This window comes from Diadema antillarum, unplaced genomic scaffold (genome assembly GCF_040938485.1).
Source record: "Diadema antillarum isolate AM-2024a unplaced genomic scaffold, OU_Dant_1.0 scf00000108, whole genome shotgun sequence".
Classification (NCBI taxonomy): domain Eukaryota; kingdom Metazoa; phylum Echinodermata; class Echinoidea; order Diadematoida; family Diadematidae; genus Diadema; species Diadema antillarum.
This window is the reverse complement of record NW_027270997.1, coordinates 1,596,378-1,618,672: the sequence shown is the minus strand read 5'-3', so window position 1 is coordinate 1,618,672 and position 22,295 is coordinate 1,596,378. Positions and strand designations below refer to the sequence as shown.

The 22,295-nt window shown below is 39.9% G+C and overlaps 1 protein-coding gene across 1 annotated transcript; it reads left to right on the top strand.

Annotated features, from left to right (window-relative positions):
* Positions 1-1,711: 1,711 nt before the first annotated feature.
* Positions 1,712-21,552, top strand: LOC139719307 (uncharacterized). The gene is made up of 6 exons (XM_071630727.1): positions 1,712-2,075; positions 8,964-9,312; positions 12,705-12,828; positions 14,574-14,763; positions 16,068-16,245; positions 20,574-21,552. Exons 1-6 carry the CDS (start codon positions 1,950-1,952, stop codon positions 20,690-20,692), a joined length of 1,086 nt encoding a protein of 361 aa, XP_071486828.1. The 5' UTR covers positions 1,712-1,949; the 3' UTR covers positions 20,693-21,552.
* The last annotated feature ends 743 nt before the right edge of the window (positions 21,553-22,295 follow it).

Here is a 22,295-nt window from a genome sequence, read left to right as displayed (position 1 = left end):
ATAACTCGAAAACTAAAGCCCATAATTTCAAAAAGCTCAATAAGCATGTCCTTCCTTCTGCATAAAGTGTACGACATCAGGTATATGTGAAGAATATTTTGAAGCATTCTCAAGTTACAGCAAAATTTGCAAGCAAAGGCATAATAAACGGCCATTGAAAGAAAGATATCATTTTCGAATAGCAAAATACATGAAAAAGTTGCATCCGTCGTACTTTCAACACAAATTTGACTTCAAAGCATAGGCACATGTATATAGTTTTTAATAATGTATGGACACAAATTTCCCTTAAAAATAAGATGAATACAGAAAGCAAAGCCAATATTCTATAGTAGCTCTTTCGAGTATTTACAGAGCGATGGTTATTCAAAACAATCCTGGAAAAGAGCAGAGGAAAGCAATTGATTTGTTTACGTTCTTAAAGGAAGTTTATTCAAGAATACCGATAAATTCCTTTCTAAAGAAGGAATATACACGTGCGCTGGATTATCCATCAAAGAATTAAGTGTACTTTTGTGTTTGTTAACTATTGTAATATATATGTATATATATATATATATATATATACATATATATATATAGAATAAAATGAAATATCATGATATGTAAATTTTATTCAAAACGTGCAGTAATGAATTAATGCTGAGGAGAGAATGAGGGAAAAATCTTGGGCGTCTTTTCCCTTTTTATCCAGACTAATTTTACAGTGTAGAACTCATCTACAATGAGTGATGTGCACGAAAGGCAAAAGAAACAAACCTGTCTAAATTCCAGATAGTTTTGGGAGTTACCAATCACCTGTAGGCATCCGGTTACCATGGTAACCATGCACAATATTATACCTTACAATGTATCCCATTGTATTGCTGACATCTCTAGCAACATGCACATATATAGTTTTAAGGCGTTTCGATGAATCCTTCGTGAAATAAATGCAAAAACTGTGATAATTTTGTCATTTTCAGTGCCCCAATAGCGACAAGCGTTACCGACCCTAGTCTTAATTTCTAGCTGTTTTCATTTCGCCTTTATTTCTCTGAGTTACAGCTTGTGTATTGTGCAGAAGCCCGCTCTGTCATGAAGGTCATGAAAACCTGATTATTTTTACAATTAACCACTTTCATTGATTAGTTTTGTGCTAATTATGGTAGAAAAGTGGTCAGTGACAATTTCCAATAGAAAAACAAAGAAAAAACAAAAGTTGAAAAAGTTGAAAAACAAAGAAATACATAAGAAATTATGAAAAACAATAGAATACATTAAATTTCACCTAGAACAGCCACTTTTCGTTCCTGTTAACATCTTGATTATGTTTTGGTACGTCATGAGGATCCTGAACATGTAAGTGTCGAGGAGTCGGGGGGGTGCACGGTGACCCCCCCCCCCCCCCCCCCCCCCCCCCCCCCCCCCCCCTTAGGTACCCAACTACAATGGCAATGGATTTACCCTCCATAATAATCGACACGCACACATGTATTGTGTATGTGCACCTGGCCTGGATCCCCACCACACCACCAATCGAAAGATCCTAATACACTACCTGGCCTAGCTGTGGGTAACTACACGCAGCCGCTTGAAGCACAGCGGTCTGGTCAGGCTAGCTAAGCTGTGGGGTAAACCTACAATGGTCTGTGGATTTGAAACAGCTTTCCGATGATCCGGGGACACTAACAGTCGTGTTTGTCAATTTATTTCTTCACTACCTGCACATTGTGGTAAAGCAATGATTGAAGCTCCTTGACCTTGTTTAACTTTGATAGCTCTTTTGTGTAGTGTTCACTGATCCTTGAAATAAGCAGTGTCTAGCATTCACCCACGTGGTTTTTTTGTAGCTCGCTTGCGCTTGCGTGTTCGGTGTTCTTGGTTGTATAACGCAGTGGCTCATACGGGAGGAGTGGGAACATAATTACGGTGTCTCACATTGTTGGTGCTGTGATTTCCCCATTGCCATGACGTATTGTACGGTTTGGTGGCATTTGAAGCTGAGCTCGCCCACTCATATGTTTAGGATTGGCTGTATTGCGATGAGCAGCCGCCAGAGCGTTCGACGGCTCCAAACACTGGCAAGATCTCTCGTAAGTAAAGTTAGTCCTTGGATATTGAAACACACGTAGCTAGCTGGATATACTATTGTATTTTATGGTTGTAGGACCTACTAACACAGATTGAAGAGTGAACATATCTGTTTAGGTTAGTAGTAGCATGGACCTAGCAAAAAGTTTTTGCTAGGTCCATGCCATGGTAGTAGTAGGCTGGATAGACAGAAAGATCCGTCTGTCCGGAGGACTCTTTTTATATTTTGCCATTAACGCTGTCCTCCGTATACGGAGGGGATCCGTGAAGCCAGACGCAGTCTCCGCGGAACATTCCCCGACGGACAGATACAGACCGATCTTTCGGTCAATAGGCTGGACTGCCTTCTTCTCTAGCAGCAGTCAATACACCTGCACAATGGGACAGACCACGCATTGTGAGTGAGACTCAAGCATTTAGGGTCTGTCTCACGATCTCACGCATGACACCCATTTTTCTCACGCATTGGGAGCATAGCTTAAAGGATTAAAGTGAGAGTTGCAATTGAAGGCATATTTCCCTTTTGTCTTTCAAAATAAGTAAAAAATAGTCACTCATGTATTCACCAGCTTGCACCATTAAGACTAGAACTATTTAAGAGCTAAAAATTGAAAAAGCTCCTTACCGTGGGAGGATCGAGGGCGGACACCCCCCCTCCCCTCACTCACGCACACCTATATCAGTATATGCGCGCGCGTAGAGATGCTGAGTCATGAAAATCTCACTCATAAAAAATGTTTTGAACTTGGCATCTATGAATGGGAGTTGAAATTTGAACCCACAAACACAATTGGCACAAATGTAGAAACGACCACAAATGTAGAAACACCCCTAATGTAGAATTAAATACATTGCTGCACACAAATGTAGTAACCCCTAATGGCCGCACTATGGACCGATTCGGGTTCGTTGAGGGCAGCAGACAATTTGTGGCACTGGGCGCAGCCATAAGCTCATTTTGAGGTGTCTTGGCCGACCCCCCTCCTCTCCCCCACCCCCCGGGCAACGTGTTTACCGCGCACTTGTAACAAAGGTTCGCGCGCTAAGCAAGCATTCGCGCACTCAGTATGAGATGCCTATTGGCTAAAACGACCATGCATCAGTTTTTCATTCCGCGCGTGGAAGGGGATGCAGGGGGAGAGGGGGGGGGGGGGTGGGGGGGTCGGCTAAGACACCGCGTTAATGGCGCTGCCCATGCCAAAAATACACATAGCGCGTCACAGAATCGGTCTATAAGTTATGTGCTATTTAAACGACCGTTAATGTAGAAATGATTTCAAAACGTCACCCACAAAGGCACAAATGTAAATGTAAATTAACATGTTACAAACGGCAAATCGGTCGATATAGACTTTCAATTAGTTAGTCTGCTTCTCGAGTTCTATTAATTTACCATATGATTAAACCTTTTTTAACGTTTCGTTTGGCCTACAATCTACATGTAAAATACGGTAATGTGTACAAGTACGTGTGTGGGTGGGGTGGGGAGATGTGCAACATGTGTGTTTGTATGTATGTGTAGGTACCTACCGATATACAAATGATGCACAGGATAGAGTGCGTTAGTGGAGATGTAGCGCACTCGAGGGTATTTACAATTGTGAAACATGCACGAGGTGAAGCCGAGTGCATGTTGCACTACATTGTAAATACCCGAGAGTGAGCTGCATCTCCACTAACGCCACGACATAATCCTGTGCATCATTTGTTTTATAAAATGGGTCGAAAACTAACATCATTTTTCACGTACCTTTGTGGGTCAATACCAGTCAGCTACATGTAGCACTCGCTCAAGAATTGATGTCTGCAGATGTTCGTCCCAAACATTTACGCACGTCGCACTTGGAAATCCCGCACAGTATAAGTGCTGTACGTATTAAAGAGTATACGTACGCCACACATGTTATGCACACAAGAAAGGCCGGCCGGTAGGCAGCCCGAACTAGAAGTTGTTTACAGGATTGACAGCGCGTATAGTAGCGCGCGACGCACTTGTAACAACTGATTGAGTGCGCACTGCTAGTGTAAACATTGTGACGTCAGGCCGTGCATGTTAGTGAGAAATTAATACAAGCACACGTGACTCATTTCAGCGCTTCCAATTGGCCACATTCTTGAACCCATTTTATAGTATATTTTAACTATAACTACGATCATGCGACTAGCCCAAACGTGAAGTGTTCAGCGCGGCGGCAGGCTGCGGATGATGGGATTGGGATCTCACATGGGGTAGTATGGTGACCATTTGGTTCTGCTATTTATAACAGTCCATTTCTGTCCACATTGATGACTTAATTAAATGATTCAGTCAAGAGGAATCTGTGAGTGTGACAAGGACAACTGCTCTGTATGACATATTTGAAACCTTTGCACTTGTGCTTGATGTGCTTGCCGGTAGCAGCTAGATTTAGCCTTTTGACCAGGCACTCTTGCTGCGCGCAACATCCCGTGCAACTTGCATGTGGCGCCCGATTGCTCTTTGCTGGTGGATACTGCGATACACCATACAATTTTTTGTATATTTAGCAAGTCTAAATTTTCGGAAATGGGGACTTCCTGACAATTTCGCAAGTGGTTAAATTCGTGATTGTGGAGTACTGTACTGACCGGAGAAATGTACACGTGGATCAGACGCATTATTTTTGCATGTCTTTAATTTCGCGAATAGCACCTAGTAGAGCTGACTTGGGAAATTCGCGAAAATGAAAACCTCACGAAATATTCGGCATACTGTTTCAGTTTACAGGCACCTTTGTTGGTCGTAAAGGAGTATGCACCAAGACTATGTACCACTGCAGCATCTGAGAAGCTAAGACTGTAAATCATGATATATTCGCGGCATTAATTTTTCGCTAATTGGAGCCGACGGCCTTTTTTGCGGCATTAAATTTTCACAAACTGCCACTGGCATTCAATGCATATAGTGAAGACAAGAACTTTCGCCTGCATTTTAATTTCGTGAATCTTGGTGCTCGTGAAGTGCACGCGAACATTCCATGGCGCAGGCTCATTGTGATTAACAAGGGTTTGTGCCTGCAAACTAGCTGGTGGGCACATTTCACTCGGAACACCACTACACAGTGCGCAGCAAAAGGGCATTATTCAAAGGCTAAAAACGTCATGACTGTCATGCATATTCATATTGCTGATGCGCCAAGTGTCGCACAAAGGTGCATCAAAAAACAAAAAAAATGAACAGGAGGTATGGATATGAACTTGTAGAAAAATGTATTTTCAAGACCATGGGATCAATCTCCTTAACTTATCAAACTTCTTAATCTTTTAATCAAAAAGTTTGAGTCATTAGTGCGCATGCTCAAGGAAGAAGACAGAAGGTGCCATCTGCATATACATTGTATGTAACCCTGCACCTCAAAACAAACAAAAAGTCGCCAGACATGAATTTTTAGTTAAGACCATATTCTGAAAGAGCAGACTTTAAGCTTTAAAACGATGTATAACTCAAATCAAATGGACTCTCCTAACCTATCTAAATATTGGAAAGAAAGCACAAACTCAGGAAAAGTGTGAACTGAGAAAAGAGGCTCTGAAGTACAGTGTCTATTCAAGCGCTTAATCTTTACCAAACCGTGCTGGCTGTGCGATGAATGGGACAAAAAACAGGAAGTATAAACCCACCAGAGTAACAACAATGAAGGGATTATCAAATTAAAGTGAAATTAAGCATGCCTCATTAACACATTCTGTCCATAATTAATACCAACTTTCAAAGCAGTAGGGCTATCCTTTCAAAAGTTATTAGAGTTGAAAGTGAAGATTGTGGACAAGGTTTTTCAGAAATGAAAAAGGGATTCTAAAGACACACCTAATCACACTATTCTACCAAAAATGTTCGAGATAAACTGCTAAAAAAAAACCACACTTTCCTGCCCGTTTTATGATAACAAATTTTAGCATAATGTAAAAGAAGACCCGCTCTTTCAGAAAATATGAAAAAGTCAAGTTCGGCTAGGTTGACTCATTTCACTTATTGTCAGTCCTCACGCAAAATCAGTGTGTGCGACTTAATGTTCGTTTTGAGGTGCACGGTCACATATGTCTAATGATTGTGACGTAACAATGAACACCTGTACGACGACACAATAGCAGTGATCTTCTGAGGTGAGCGTTCGACTATCCCTAGCTGGAATGGAAAGTTTTGCAAGAAGTTTCGCAGGAAGTTTGCGTTCATACTGGCAAAATTTTGAGATCTTAAAGATCACGATCAAACTTTTTGATCTTTTTGCCAGTGGGAATGTGGCTATTGGCCCGTTCTCAGTAAAAGCGTTCAAATACGGAATTTTGGTGTCGCCGACATTCCATGACAGTTTGCGGTTCCCTGAAACCTATTAGATACTATTTAAATGTTTATAATATATCACGAGGACTTTATTTGTTAAAAATAAACACGATCAAATGCGGTTATCTGCCTTTTTGTATAAAATTTTGCTGTTAAACTTCGTTAAGACCCCAAAAACGCAGTGTCGCCGGCTATTTCAGAATTATGTTTTATTGCTCCTCTCCGTCCACAAACACAATTTCCAAATATCATTTTCATGGACGATGAGCATATCATATAGCTAATCACAATACTCAAAAAGTTCCAAAATTTTTATTGACTTCTTTTTTTATAGCCTTTTGAAACCTGTCGCCAAGTTCACCGCCAGATACGTTACCAGTTTCTTTAGTGTTACAGCATTGCAAAAATAACAAGACTATGCAATGACCCTGTGTATATGAAACCCTGAGGATATACTTCATACATTGCAAGTACTTAGATTTTTTGTGCAACAGCTCTTTTTTGAGAATACGGTACAATGTTTGAAATATCGGTTTTCTACACTTTTATTTGGACAGATACGTGACATACTTTTCACGCCACCCACTGCGACAGATGTTGCAATGTCAGACAAATTGTATATTATACATTACTCCTCGGAATGACGCATCGATTCAACATTAAAGTTTAGTACAAGTGAGAAATATTTGGTAGATATCGCTCTCATGATAATATGATCGACCATATACGTTACCACAGATACGTTACCCCAGATACGTGACCGAATTTTGCTCATTGGTCTTGTGCTTTCTGGGGATCAAATCTGGTCAAAATTCATCCCTACACATTACATGCTTCGTTTTGTTGGACCTCAGGATTATATTCTTACACGAAAAGGACAGAGAGGTGAAAAAGACCAACACTTTCACATGATTTTTCTTTCTGCATCAGTGTCTCACAACTTAATGCCAAGTTTTCCGACAGATACGTTACCACACAATCAAAATGCTGAAAAGAAATTGTAAATGTTTTTACAAACAAATCGTTGTGTGCTCATAAACTCCAAAGTTCTATTCTATAAAACCCAGCCACTTTCATATTCTATGCAACAACTTTGAACGTTTATCTTACAAGACGAAGCTAAGATTCAGCATATCAGTTTTTTTGCTTTTCGGATTTAGCAGATACGTTACGTATAATTCAGGGCACCCACGGTGACAAATAATGTTATGTAAAACAAAGTGTTCATAAAACAATTCTGCATAGAATGACGCTTCCATAAAAAATTAAAGTTATGTTCAAATGAAGAATATTTAGTAGAAATTGCTCTGTAACTTCACCGACAGATTCATTTACGGTACGCCAGATACGTTACCAAACTTTGAAAGAGTAAAAAGTAGTTTATGAAACGCTTCCGAGAAAAGTTTCAGTGTTCTGTTGCATATTTATTCTAGTGTTTTTCAACATATGAAGAACTACTCAAGATTCATTGATAAGTTGAACAATTATTTATTCATTTTCATTAAAAGGAATGAGCCAAATACGTTACCATAGGTCAAACAACTGTTTAGCATATCGAGTTCATAGAGACTGTACCTACTTCCTTCTAAATGCCTGCAAACATATATTTTTTAAACCTTGTTTGCATTATCCATCAAAACGTAATGAATATTTATAGTCAGATGGATAAATACATTCAGACGTAAGATGAGAATATTCTGTGAATGAAGAACTCAGCTTTCACATTTAGGGCTCTTTTCCACTACATTTCATAGTTTAAATATTACGTACAATGTTTAAAATGGTTAATTTGGGCTTACATCATTCATTTTTACATCAATTCATGAGGTAAATAATTAAACAGGTGATATTTATTAATTCATACACAACTAAAATTATTACTTATATTTTACCAGATACGTTACCAAAGGTGATTCGATGTTTTTCAATAGTTATTTCCCCAGGAAAGCAATTCATATTTGTTTCTTGTGAAATTCCAAATTGGATCGTTCCCTTTGCATGATTTGTGGAATTCGAAACTTTATTTGTAAGCGAAATTTGCTAAAAATACAAAGTGAATCTTAAGGTTACATTTCATTTCAGCAAAAAGCATATTTCAACTTACCACACAGAAATAATTTCTACCAATTAGCAAGGGATGACAACATCTTTACCTCTTGAAAAACCCCAATATCTTTAGGGGGACAGATGTCTTTTCCTAAACAGAAATTGGATCAAAACAATAAATTTAATTCAGAGTTAGGAGTCCACTACAACATGTAAATTTGCGGTAACGTATCTGATTGGTGATCAAATATCATATATGATGCTCTATTTCAATTCATTTTTACTCAATGAATGGCCATCATTTAGAATGTTCCACTTTTTGTTTCGTATTTGACCGGTTTTGAAGTTTCCAAAAACACATCTTTGAATGTATTACTTTGTGGTTGATTTTTCGGTTTTACTCACATGGAATTGAACACTTAATCTGAGAATGGCCCTATTGTCTCTTGTTTTTGTGTGTAACATCATGATTTATGTGTGTTTACACTGTATCTCATGCACTCACATGATACTCTGCTCATTACTACACTGTTAAACGCCACAGAATTACAGATTGCCGTCGTGTGACAAGACCGTCACACCAAAGATGACATCAGGTAACAACTCTTCATCGTCTGATCCTGATGCGCGCCGATTTGCACGGCCGGACGAGGTGAACTACGCCCTCCGGCAGGACATGGGGGAGGACTTTCGGAAACACACCGTCACGATCTCCACCCTCGGGATGAACTTTGACATGCTGTACGGAGAATGGCCCGGTGTGAGCACAGAGGGCAAAGAGTGTCCAGTGGTCATCTGTGTCCATGGGATTCCAGGCACGTACGGGGCATATCGTCCAATCGGCAGCCGCATAGCAGCTAGGGGTTATCGGGTATTGGCTGTTAATTTGCCTGGTGAGTTTCAAAATTGAACGTCTCAAACCCAGGGAGCTGCAATGTAACTTTAATACCTTTGGCAACCACATGATGTAGGTGAGACAAGAAATATCATACCAAGTATTTATATTGTAATTATTCCTGTAGCTATTTGTTGTCCCCGCCGAACGAGTTCGAGCAGGGGACTATGAAACGGGCTCCGTACGTGTGTGAGTCCGTGTGTCCGTCTGTCCGTCCGTCCGTCCGTCCGTCCGTCCGTCTGTGCGTCCGTGTGTGATCAAAATGTTCAATTTGCTACTTCTCTGTCATTTATGAGCCAATTTTGATTCTGTTTGCTTTATATGATAGCACTACATGGGAGCTTTGAAACTTCTACACAGAATTTCAGTTGTGACCTTTGACCTTGACCTTTTACCTATATTGTACATTTTGCTTCAAAATGCTACTCCTTCGCCATTTCTAACCCGATTTCGATTCCGTTTGCTTAATGTGATGGCACTAGGTGAGGGCTTCAAAACTTCTACACAGAATTTTGACCTTTGACTTCTTTGACCTTTGACCTTGATTTTTGACCTATATTGTACATTTTGCTACAAAATGCTACTCCTTTGCCATTTCTAACCCGATTTCGATTCCGTTTGCTTTAAGTGATGGCACTAGGTGAGGGCTTCAAAACTTCTACACAGAATTTTGACCTTTGACTTCTTTGACCTCTGATCTTGATTTTTTACCTACAGTATTGTACATTTTGCTAAAAAATGCTACTCCTTCGCCATTTCTAACCCAATTTCGATTCCGTTTGCTTTATGTGATGGCACTAGGTGAGGGCTTCAAAACTTGTACACAGAATTTTGACCTTTGACTTCTTTGACCTTTGACCTTGATTTTTGACCTGTATTGTACATTTTGCTACAAAATGCTACTCCTTCGCCATTTCTAACCCGATTTCGATTCCGTTTGCTTTATGTGATGGCACTATGTGAGGGCTTCAAAACTTCTACACAGAATTTTGACCTTTGACTTCTTTGACCTCTGACCTTGATTTTTTACCTTTATTGTACATTGGCTACAAAATGCTACTCCTTCATGCCATTTCTAACCTGATTTCAATTCTGTTTGCTTTATGTGATGGCACTACACTGTAGGTGACTAAATGCTACTTCCGGCGGGGACATATATTACGCACCGCGTAATTTCTATTTTTCCTTGTTATTCATACATTATTTGCAAGCATGAAGTGTGCACAAGTAGAACCAGAACTGGGCATGTACTGGTATTGAACCACAGTGTTTCAGGGTTGATAGTTTCGTATACTATGCCCTGTGCTACAGAGAGTAGAGATTTCTTTCTTTCCTTCTTCTTCTTCTTCTTCTTCTTCTTCTTTTTTTTTTTGGGGGGGGGGGGAGTGGGGTGGGATGGGAGAAGGGGCAGTAAACCATTTTGTTTCTGTTCATTTTGAAGTCTGATGATATTCTTTAATCAGCATGCTCATTTGATGCCTTGTACTCTCTGTTAGATAAGTGCATGCACATATCACATATATGTCCTTCGATTTTTTAAGTTCTGGAGCCCTGAAGGCAATCCTTGTCATAAGAATAGAAGCAAGGGAATAGAATACAGTGCCAAGTGTGAGTTGTTCTTTTTTTATTCTTTGATAAGATAAGGATTGATGTAGGTTGGAACAAGTCAAGGGGCTTCACACATTGGCAAAATATGGTCTTGTAATCAAGTAATTGCTGGGGCTGAGCACTCCCTTTAAACCCTTTTACAATGTACCTCATTCCATTGGGATTAAACTGGCAGTGTCCCTATTTCCAATGGCTTTTTACAAAAGGGCTATCTCCACCTATAGTCCTGGACTCTGTAATTGCAGTGGATAAGCCTGTTTGTGGTTCCACTTGAGCAGAGAAAGTTTATATGCCTTATGAGGCATGTTGGTTTTTACATTCACAGAGCTAAGCATGGATCTGTGATGTAGTGATTATGGCTGTGTGTGCTACATAATTATAGAACTACTCAGTATTCAAGAGCTAAGCGCTCAAGATGTACATGTACAAGTGACATCAATACCATGCTCGAGATCAGAACAAGAAAACTTTGCACCAGAGTTAGAAACTAACTGTAGATTATTTGTTGTTTTCTGCAAGCTTTGCACAGATGCAAGCTCCCAAACAAGCAAACAAGTGTGGATGCACATTTGAACATTCACAGCTGCCCGTCTTTACAGGGATGGTATAATTTTTGTTGAGATGGGGAATTCAGACTTTTTACGAGATAAATAGAAACCACTTCTGAAATGCTGTATACGCCGAATATTTCGCGAGGTTTTTATTTTCGCGAATTTCCCTAGTCAGGTGATATTCGCGAAATTAGAGACATGCGAAAATATTGACTCTGATCCCGATGTGAATGTGACGTACGCGTGTACACTTCTCCATTCAATACAGGACTCCACGATCGCGATATTGTCGGGAATTCCCGATTCACGAAAATTTAGACTCGCGAAATAAATGGCGTATACAGTATGACAGAGCATACAATTCTAGAGGAATTCAAAGTTTATTTGATGAAAATCCATTTTAGAATGGCTAATTATCTTGTTACAATTTAAAACCTGAATTCCCATGTCAACCAAAAATATATTATCACTTTAGGGTGCTTAACCCATTGAGGACGAGTCCCGACTATACTCGGGTAGGTGTCTATGAGAAATGCGTGTTGTAGCAAAATTAGGCTGTCCTCAATGGGTTAAATGTCATTGAATGTTTGCAGCGGGTTCACATGAAATTTTGGCGATTTGTCTTGTGTGAGGCGTTTGTCATCATACTTAGATAATGCTTTGAAAGCATTACCGTGGATTCCAGTTATAACAAAGTCCTTGGGACTGGCAAATTTCTTTCATTATATAAATGGAAATTTCATTATAACCAAACAAATGGACAATAAAAAGCATAGCACAAATATTGCTGCGGCCTGAATTTTTACTTTGCTGTAACAGGAATTCCATTATAAGCATGTTCATTTTAATGGGAGTGCACTCCACTTAAATACCTCATTGTGTGCGTGTGCTATGGAATGGGAAGGCTGGCCCTGCTTCAATATATTCGAGAATCTCTATAATAAATTTTGTATAGCTTTATCACTGATCTCAGTCAGTATGCACACAGGCAAAGAATCTCGACTGTACAGTCTACCATTACCAATGAGCGTCCACTTCAATGCCCATGTGCGCTGATCAGTTGTATTTGTGATTTTCTCATGTACCCCAGGTGGGCAGCGAACAAATCGGACCACCCATGGATCGCCACACTTCTGGGTCTTACAGAATTTCACTCATTATTCATCACTGTCATTACTGTAGTCTTTGCCTATAAATCAAGCTCCTGCTCTCTTTGTCTTGATTGACAGAGTTGCTATGGTGATTGGTCACTCTTCGGGCTGCATGGTGGTCACTAGCATGGCAGCTGACCCTGAGCTGGACGGAGTGGTGCAGTCCGTAGGAATGATCTGTGGTACTGGCATCATACCCCACAGGTCAGTCCCAGCTTCATTTATTTGGAAGATGTGGTTGACCCACAATTAAATTTGAAAGATAGTGGAATACATACCAGACTGCTGGAGAACAGCTCTTATCTTTTCTCACATGCATTGTGAATTAGTCAGAATGACAGTAAAAAGTACTCTATAAGCTGTTATTTTCATATGCAGATATGTATGCAAATGATGTCACAGACATTTTCCCAGGATGTTGTTTTCACGATTTTGACACCAAGGCTATCATGAGTGTGCTAATGCCTGGTCAGTTTGGGATATTTTCATGTGTTTGTTAAATTCACGGTCCAACAGTGATTGGCAGAATTCACAAAAATGAAACCCTTGTGAGAATAACAGCTTACACAGTATGACATAGTCCCACTTCAAACAGTCAGCCAAAAGACCAAATCAGATTTTACTCAGTACTGTCAGTCACTTTCATTTAACCCTTTCACACCTTGGGGTCGATTGGCAATGTTATTCTTAACTCATTGGTAGATAATCATGGACGAAGTAACTCGCACACTTCTAGCATGGGTTTAAACAAGCCAGTCATGCTATCAGCAGAAATTAACCTACAGAGCAGCATGATAGGTGGATGACACAAACTATATGTGACCCACTACAACAAAGTGATCCTAAAGTCGGGCAAGGTCGATTATTTGAAAATTACATGACATAAATCCCTAATCTTTCTGCTTTAAATTGATATATAACACATCATATAAAAATAATCGGCTGCGGAGATATCGATGTTTAAAAGAGAGCATGTCGAGACGTCTGGGAAATCACTGTTTCAAGAAAAGCGCCCTAAAAGTTCTCCTTGCGACGCAATCACGATCAAAGGACACGCAAGTCAGTTTTCACCTCCGAACAATGGAAGGTAAGCCCTAGCAACCCCCGGAATGCTCCTTCAAACACAGCGTCGTCGGTCTCCTCACCGACCAATCAGTGACCAGAATGGCAGGAGAAGCGGCTGGGCATAGCGCACCCCGCCAGCACGCACCAGTCAACTGGGCAGTGTGCGAGCTTCACGCTTCGGTTAGCGGCAAGCAGCAAACTGACCAATGAGATCACTCTGGTCGTTGTTAGGGGCGGAGCCTATGTGTGGCGCTCACTCCAAATGTTCGAACCAGTTTCTGCTTCGTTGAAACGCCAAAAAACATGTCCCAGAAAAACGCTATTTTTTGGTCTTTCCTTTCATCATTTTGCTTCAAAATTTCGACAGATGATAGGAGACATGTCAGATAATATGTATAATATATATATAATATAATAATATGTAATAATATGTCAAATTCAGAAAATCGTAAGTTTTGACCAATTTTGATGCTCTGACTTCAAACTCGATTTTCACGGCTTCGACCGTGCGCGACTTTAGGACCATTTTGTTGTAGCGGGTCACATATAAACTCACAAGCACACACATACACACATTCATACACCTCTACTTAACTGGAGCAAATACCCACAAGGTGGTCTGGGGCAATTTCCCCTGGGCAATTACCCCAGACCCTTCCCCTGACCCTAACCCTAATCCTAATCCTGAACCTAATCCTAAGCCGGGGGGGGGGGGGGGGGGGGGGGGGTTATTGCCCTGATATGCCACAAGGTTATAAGAATGGCCAAGTAAGATTTAACTTTTTGGTGACTTTCAAACAGGAGGTTCAGTAGCTGGAGGGTTATATGGTGACTTAGCACACAGGAGCATTTCACATTGATGTTACCTCTTTATCCTCTCTCAGGATGCAGAGACAGTGTGCTGTCATTCCTTACCTCCCGTATCTTCTCTACCGGGCAGTCTTCCTTCCCATCATTGGACCGGTTGTCCTGCATCTAGTCTCTAACTATGTGTTCCGGATGGGCTTCAGGGGAAGAACACGGGAAGCACAGGTGTTGTGCATCCATGAGGCAGCTATCTTGCGATTTGATCTGGTGAGACATGTTTAGCATCCTGGACTGTGTAGACGTGTGAAATTTCATGGGTGTATATGGTCTATTATTGTCTCCCACTTCCTTGTATTCCTCCTCCTCTTCCCTCACCCCTCCTCCTCTTCGTCTTCTTCATCTTCCTCGTCCTCCTCATCCTCCTCTTCCTCTTCCCTTTCCTCCTCTCCTTACTCATTCTCTTCCTCATCATTTTCCTTGTAAATCCTCTTCCTCATACACCTCCAACTCCTCTTCCCTCTCCTCCTCATCCTCCTCCTTTTTCTCCTCGTTTTCCTCCGCTTCTTTCTCTTTCTTTTCTTTGGTCCTCCTCATCTTTCTCCTCCACCTCTTCTTCTTTCTCCTCCTCTTCTTCCTCCTCCAATTTTTTATCTTTTTTCTCCTCTCTTCATCCTCCTCTTCCTCCTTCCCCCCCCCAGTTTCTGCTCCTGTATCTGCTCCCCAACCTCTTCCCCTCCCCCTTTTATCCCCTCATGAAAGGGGGGGGGGGAACTTTCAGGGTTGTTTTGGCACAAGTTTTAATGATGGCTACCTTTTCTCCCATCTGTCCTGCCCTTCTTGTTCATGTTCATTCTTTCATCACAGTCATACTTGATGATTTATTAATATATAATAAGACTCCATTGTCTGTAATATTTGGGCCCCTCAATTCATTTTTTTCGCATACATGTATTGTATACAGTCAACCATGCGTAAGTCAAATCTATCTGGACTGAAGAAGTAGCTTTGACTTTGAGAAAGTTCAACTTACAGGGTATTAAAATCAATAGAAAACAAAGAGACGGAATTGAAATGAGGGATTGAACTCAATCAAAAATAAAGAGAAGAGGACTTGAAAAGACCTTCAACTTATGCGATTGTTCGACTTATGCAAGGTCGACTAATAAGCAGGGTTGACTGTATTCAAAAATAAATCGGAATATTAACCTACAAATGAAAGGCATAACTCTAATGTCAAAAAGATAATGCTGAAAATGCCTTGGTCTTGGCTCACCAAACAGACACCCAGGCTCTTGGTTTCCCTGAAGAGCCTGAACTGTCCTTTCATCCCTGTATTTCTGACTTATCGATGTTTGTTCTGTCCCTTCTCATATCACCTCAGTAGGTTTATCACCCTTTTGGCCTCCTGATACCAGAAAATATTGCCCTTGTCCAGGGTTTTAATAAATTGCACTCATCTTTTGACTTGGGCAATATTCCGCCCCTGCTTGTGCAATATTTTAGGTATCCCAGTCAGTGTCATCAAGTATATCAGATAATTTTGATCTTTGTTAATCCCTCTGTGTTCCCAGTTTGCCAAAGACCTGAAGGAGATGAGAAGGAAACAGCTCCCTTCGCTCCTCTTCTACTGCGTGGATGACACCATCGTTGAGGCAGAAAAGATTCCTGGTACCATAGAAACCCTCAGCATAGCCGAAGACGGTATCAAGAAGTACGATGCTGATGGCCAGCCACTTGCGACCTTCCATGGTGAGAAGAAGTCTTATAAATCATCATCATTAACCCTATCTCTGTCACATAGACGAAGCCAGAATGTTCAGACATTTTGCAGTGCAGAGACATGGGATTGTTGTTGGCCAGTTCTGATTGTTATTATTGACATTAATGTGTCATGTTATACATCATTTGAAAGCTTATGGTCTATACTTTCATATTACATAATAATCTGAGTGAGGGCGCCCTCACATTTTAAGTAGGACGCCCTCTTATGTCACATAATTATCTTTGCAGACTTACTTGTACATGTTACCACCTCATTTTCTCACACAATATGCTCTTATACCCCAAAAAGGTCTATACAAATGTTGTAGAGAATTTATTCAGCTTTCAGATGATGTGATTATTTTGTCAGTAGCATTAGTACTTTTCATTTTATGAACAAAAGTGTGTGGCAAGTACAACCTACATTTTACACACTTCGCACAATTTCTGGTTTTATGAATGAAATGTTGGCATGAAAGTAGATAAAGCATGCTAACATCCAGTCAGGATGAAAATATTAATTGATTATACGACTTTTACTTGTAGTTTAGATTATTCTTGTCCTATGATATTGCCATGTATGGTAAGATAATCTAAGGGTAAAAACTGTCACTGAAAATATTCAGTCTTCAGAGTGTCCATTCCTGTTGAGTATGCTAGACTCCTTTGCACTCTCCTCATTGAACAGAATTGAACCATCAATGTAGTCATTTGCTTTATGATAAACCTACATTGAACATAAGTTTCATAAAGTAACGGTTTATTAGATAATAATGATCGACAGTCAAACATACCTCAGCTTCTAAGCTTCGAGACCAAGACTGTCCAGCTGCGGGTAGGAGGCTACTGTACCCTTATTGCTGCTAGCACCCTGCCCCGCTAGCCCCGGCTAACTAGAGACCCATTGCACCGCTGTTAGTGCTGAGTAAACAGCTACAACTGCTGCACTGAACGTGCAGTGTTCATTTATTCTACAGTTCATTTATGAGGCCGATATCACGAAAACCATACCCCTTCACAGAATTCAAAGATGTTGAAATCCCTATCCTGAATGTTTTCACTTCATATTTTACTATATTGACTTAGATAAAATGGATGAAAATTGACCCATGTGTACGATCTTTTCATCGCACACGGCGATCTTATTACAGTCCCACATATACAGATTCGTGTAAGTTCTCCACACAAGAAACCTATAGCAAAACTGTACACAATACATTGCAGTCTGAATGCAAATAAACATGGGCGGGGCCACCACAATTCTTTTGACTTTGAGAAGGCTTTCCTGATTGGTTGAAGGTGGGGAAGCTTTTTTTGCACACTGGATATCGTTTCCTTACACTGTCAGCCAATCACAAATGAGTTTAGAGAGTGGTAGTGTCATAGCCATTGAAGTAATCTGTCAATCAAAATAGGGCCGATTTAATCGGCCCAAGCATTTACATGGCAGGTTTTGGGCCGATTTAATCGGCCCGTGACACAGATAGGGTTAAAGGACAAGTTCACCTTCATAGACATGTGGATTGAATGAATGCAGCAATATTGATAGAACACATCAGCAAGAGTTTGAGGAAAATAGGACAATCCGTATAAAAGTTAAGAACTTTTGAAGTTTCTGCTCAGTTACTGCTGGATGAGAAGACTACTGCAGGGCACTGTTTCACGAAAGTTGTCAGTGCTGACAGGTTGTCAGTCTCTGACAATCACCATGGTAACAGTCAGTGACCACAGCTTCTCAGCCAATCAAAACCAAGGATTTTTTGCTGAAATTGTCAGTGCTGACAACTTGTCAGCACTGACTAAATTGATGAAACACCCCCAGCTTGTGATGTCACATGTGTACAACGATATAATAAAAGTATAAAGAAAATTCAACATATTTTTACTTTTTCAAAAGTAAAATTTTGTAAAATTCTCTATCTATTTTCCTTATAATATAGCATTGTATGCATGTGACATCATTCACTCTACTAGTCTTCTCGTCCAGCAGTGACTGTGCAGGTACTTTAAAAATTCATTACTTTTGAATGGATTGTCCAATTCTCCCAAACTTTTATTGATGTGTGCTACTAATATTGCTGCATTCACTCAATCCACATGTATATGAAGGTGGACCTGTCCTTTAATATGATTTCGTGATGCTCCACAATGTTAAATTTGAACATAATGCACTGATGGTGTGATGAATGTTTGTGCACAAGGCACCTGTGAGATTGCAAAGTGCCTTGCAGCCTTGGTACAAGTCTAATGTTTTAGAGCTTTCTTGCACTAACCATATATTTGAACATTTGACCCCAGTGAATTAGGCGCAGTCTAAGGTGTAATCTTCAGCTGGTCAGGTCTGCTTTTGTTACATTTAGTAGTTCATGGCTTGTAAGTTTCATATTTTATGCATGTCACCAAATCTTGGTATGGCACATAGAATGTCAGACATCTGCGTACAGATTGTAGCATATTTATCTCCGCCAAGGGAGGAGGTTATGTTTTCGTTACCGTTGGTTTGTTTGTTAGTTAGTTAGTTTGTTTGTTTGTCTGTGTGCAGAATAACTCCAAAAGTTGTGCGCAGATTTGGATGAAACTGACAGGAAAGGTTGAGAATGACACAAGTAACAAATGATTAACTTTTGGTAGTGATCCAAGAAATTTTTGGATATTTATGAAGGATTTTTGATATTTTGACAGGTGGGGTCAATGAACTTCTGAGTTCAAGCTGCGCATTTTTGAGGTTTTCAAACACGCGCTAAAGTGCGTGCTCTAGTTTCTGCTAGGGCGAGGAGCGTGCCGCGCAGCTGAAGGTTTATGACGTAACAAAGGCTTCTATATTGGGAAATCGGGCGATTTTTTTCAGCGGGTATACCTATGGGTAGAAATCACTGATCTCTATGGAAAAGCCCAAAGAGCTTTTCCCCAGTGGTGGAGAGGAGAAAAATCTCTTTGGGAAGAGCAAGATCATCGGTGGAAAGTAGCTGCTTGGCGGAGGTCTGCGCTCTCAGAGTGCTTTTCAGTTTGCAATGTTGTCATTTCACTATGACAGCTTAACACTTGCAGTGGTCCACCCTGATGGTTTATTTTTCAGTTTTGAATGCTTTTAGAGGGTATCAACAGAGTATCATTATACCACAGTATGGCCAACTCAAAGTGGACCATCACTCAGTGTTCATCTTGACAGTGATATGATTGTTGGTGCCAGCATCTGAACTAAAGTTACTGGAATTTAATAAAACTTCAAGTTGTTCATGTTTTCACAAACTACATGAAAAGTGGAAGAGTTAATGAAATGACTCGCTGACAAGTCTCCTTTTGGTTTGTGAATATCATTACCTCACCAAATGTCTGATTTTGATGAAGATTTTAAAATGAAGAAGTCATGGTTTAGAAGATACTGTTCTTCATCTTTAGTATGTTAGCAGTGATGTTTGTTTTGTTTTTGAGAGGGAATATTAAGTTGGTAAAATTATTAACCATCCCCAAAATGTGCTGTAAAAATTGACAATTTTGCATTAGTAATTATTTTGCTCGGCCAATAATTAGAATATATCCTTATTTCTCTGCTCTGAAGTGTCACTGACATCTTCACTATGCATTGAGCACATCAGAATTTGTCAACTCTGCTCTTTAGATTTGAAAATTAGGCTAGGCATGCAAACCATTCACGCATTTGTTTCCTCTCATCTTGACTACTGCAATTCCCTTCTTGTTGGTCTCCCTGCTTCAAGTACTGCACCACTTCAAAGAATTCAAAATACAGCTGCTAGGCTTGTGACCCTTACAAAAAGATCTGAACACATTACTCCAGTTCCCTCCACTGGCTCCCCATCCATCAACGTATCACTTTTAAAATCCTCCTTATTGTTTACAAGATATGTAATAATCTTGCCCCATCTTACCTTAAAGATTTAATTTTCTTCCGCTCCTCCACTTCAACCCGTTCTCTTCTTCTTCCTCCGCTCTCCAATTATCACGTGGTCCCCGCACCTGTACACGTTATGGTGATAGGGCCTTTTCAGTTATTTCCCCACTTCTTTGGAATGAACTCCCTTTTTATATTCGTAACGCTGAAAATGTTGATAGGTTTAAGTCATTGTTGAAAACTCATCTGTTCACACAACCTTAATTTTGCTGTTGTTGTTGTTGCTGTCGTTATCATAATATGTACATAATGCTGTATTTTGTTTTTACGTTATATATATTATTTTTTCCCCGATTTGATGCGCTTAGAAACATCAGTATTAAGCGCTATATAAATGTTATTCATTATCATTATCATTATAACCTTATCACATGTCACTTTATTTTTATCATTTCCTCTGAAACAGAAGGGACAGTGCGAAGAGTGGTTTGCTGCGAGAAGGGGTCGCATCGCCTGCAGTTTACTCAGCCGGAGCTGACTGTGAATGAGATCGTCTCTCTCCTGGACGCACTACAAAAGAGATAAGAATTGTAGGGATGGAGGAAGCCCTGCGTGTCTTTCTGCTCTGGATTTCTTCTTCTTAGGGGTGAAGTTCTGGCATCAAACAGACATTCCATTTCCAGAGAAGCAGGAGAAAGTTTTCTTCCAGACTTTCATAGCTTGAAGTTCTCAGGTATTCATGATCTTCTGGACCGGCAGAAAGCAGTGTGTGAAATTTAAAACTCGTGCCAGATACCACGTTTACCTCAAAGATTGCCAACAGAGATTAGTGGATGACATTTTGACTTACATGATTTTGTCTGAGCGAGTGTGTATGTGTGTGTTCATTTGATCATGAAATTAATTGCCAATTGAAAGCATTTGTCTTAACCCGTTGAAGACTAGCCCAGAGTATACTCAGGGAGATGCCTATGGGAAACATGTATGTGTTATAGCAAAATCAGCCTGCCTGCAGTGTGCTAAATGTAACTTGAAATCCTTCACAATCCTTACCATTTGTTGGGTTTTGGAAGGCTTCCATGTCTTTCAATATTTACAAAGTATATCTACGTTTAAAGCGTTGAAATGACAAGATTATGTTATTCATGGTCATATTGTGTGTTGAATAGGATGTGCAGAGTATAGAAATGTTCAAAATATCTTTGTCCTCTGCTTAATTTGTATATTTTGCCATTTTATAAATCTGTTTGGTGCTTATCTTTGGGGGACGAGTTTATGCAGTTTCAACTATTTAACCTTAAAAAGGTCGTGGGGGGGGGGGGGTTGAAAACCCCATCCTCAACATTTTCCACGACCAATGAAAATCAGCATACTGTTACGACACGGCACGACCTTTTATACATGTTTGTCAGGTTAAATATGGCTCAAAAATATGATTTTGTGTATAAAGTCTATGCAAGTAGAGTTTTCTCACCTTATTCAAAAAGATATGATTATTTTCACTGGCAATGGCTAAGATCTTTTGATTTTAACATAATTATGCTTAAAATAGGTTCTGTAATAAATTTTGTGGAACAAAATGAAAAAAAAAAAATGTTCAAAATATAAAGAAATACACAATAAATCCATAAAACAATACAATTCATAAAAAAATAATTTTGATACCAGATTTTTTTTTTTGTACATTGTTAGGATAGATTTTGCTATTCTTCAGTGAAGGGTCTCAGAAACACTGACATATCTGGTTTTGAACTTCCAAAGCAGTGGGCAGTTAACAGAATGTTATCCCATTGCATTTTAATTATTTCATTTCATTTTATAATTTAGGTTCTCTGAATTAATTAAAACTATATGTGGTGTGCTATGCTTTCATGTCTTCAGGTAAAATTTACCAATGCTGAACCAAAGACATTCCTTTTAATACAAATTTGGAATTCTTTGGTTCAGCCTGAGCAGGACGAAACGCATTTCAGTACCTGGCCTGCTCCTCTTTCTTGCTATGCTTGCTTATTGGTCTGTCTTTAAATCGCGGACACACCTTTCATGTAAGACAACAGCTTAACTTGGAAAATATATTCACTATCTTGTAAAATGACATTCACAAATTTTCAGAGCTATTTTCAACTGGTAGAAAGAAGTGCAGTTTCAGCATTTTCATGACACAATTCACACCATGACCCAAAGTCAG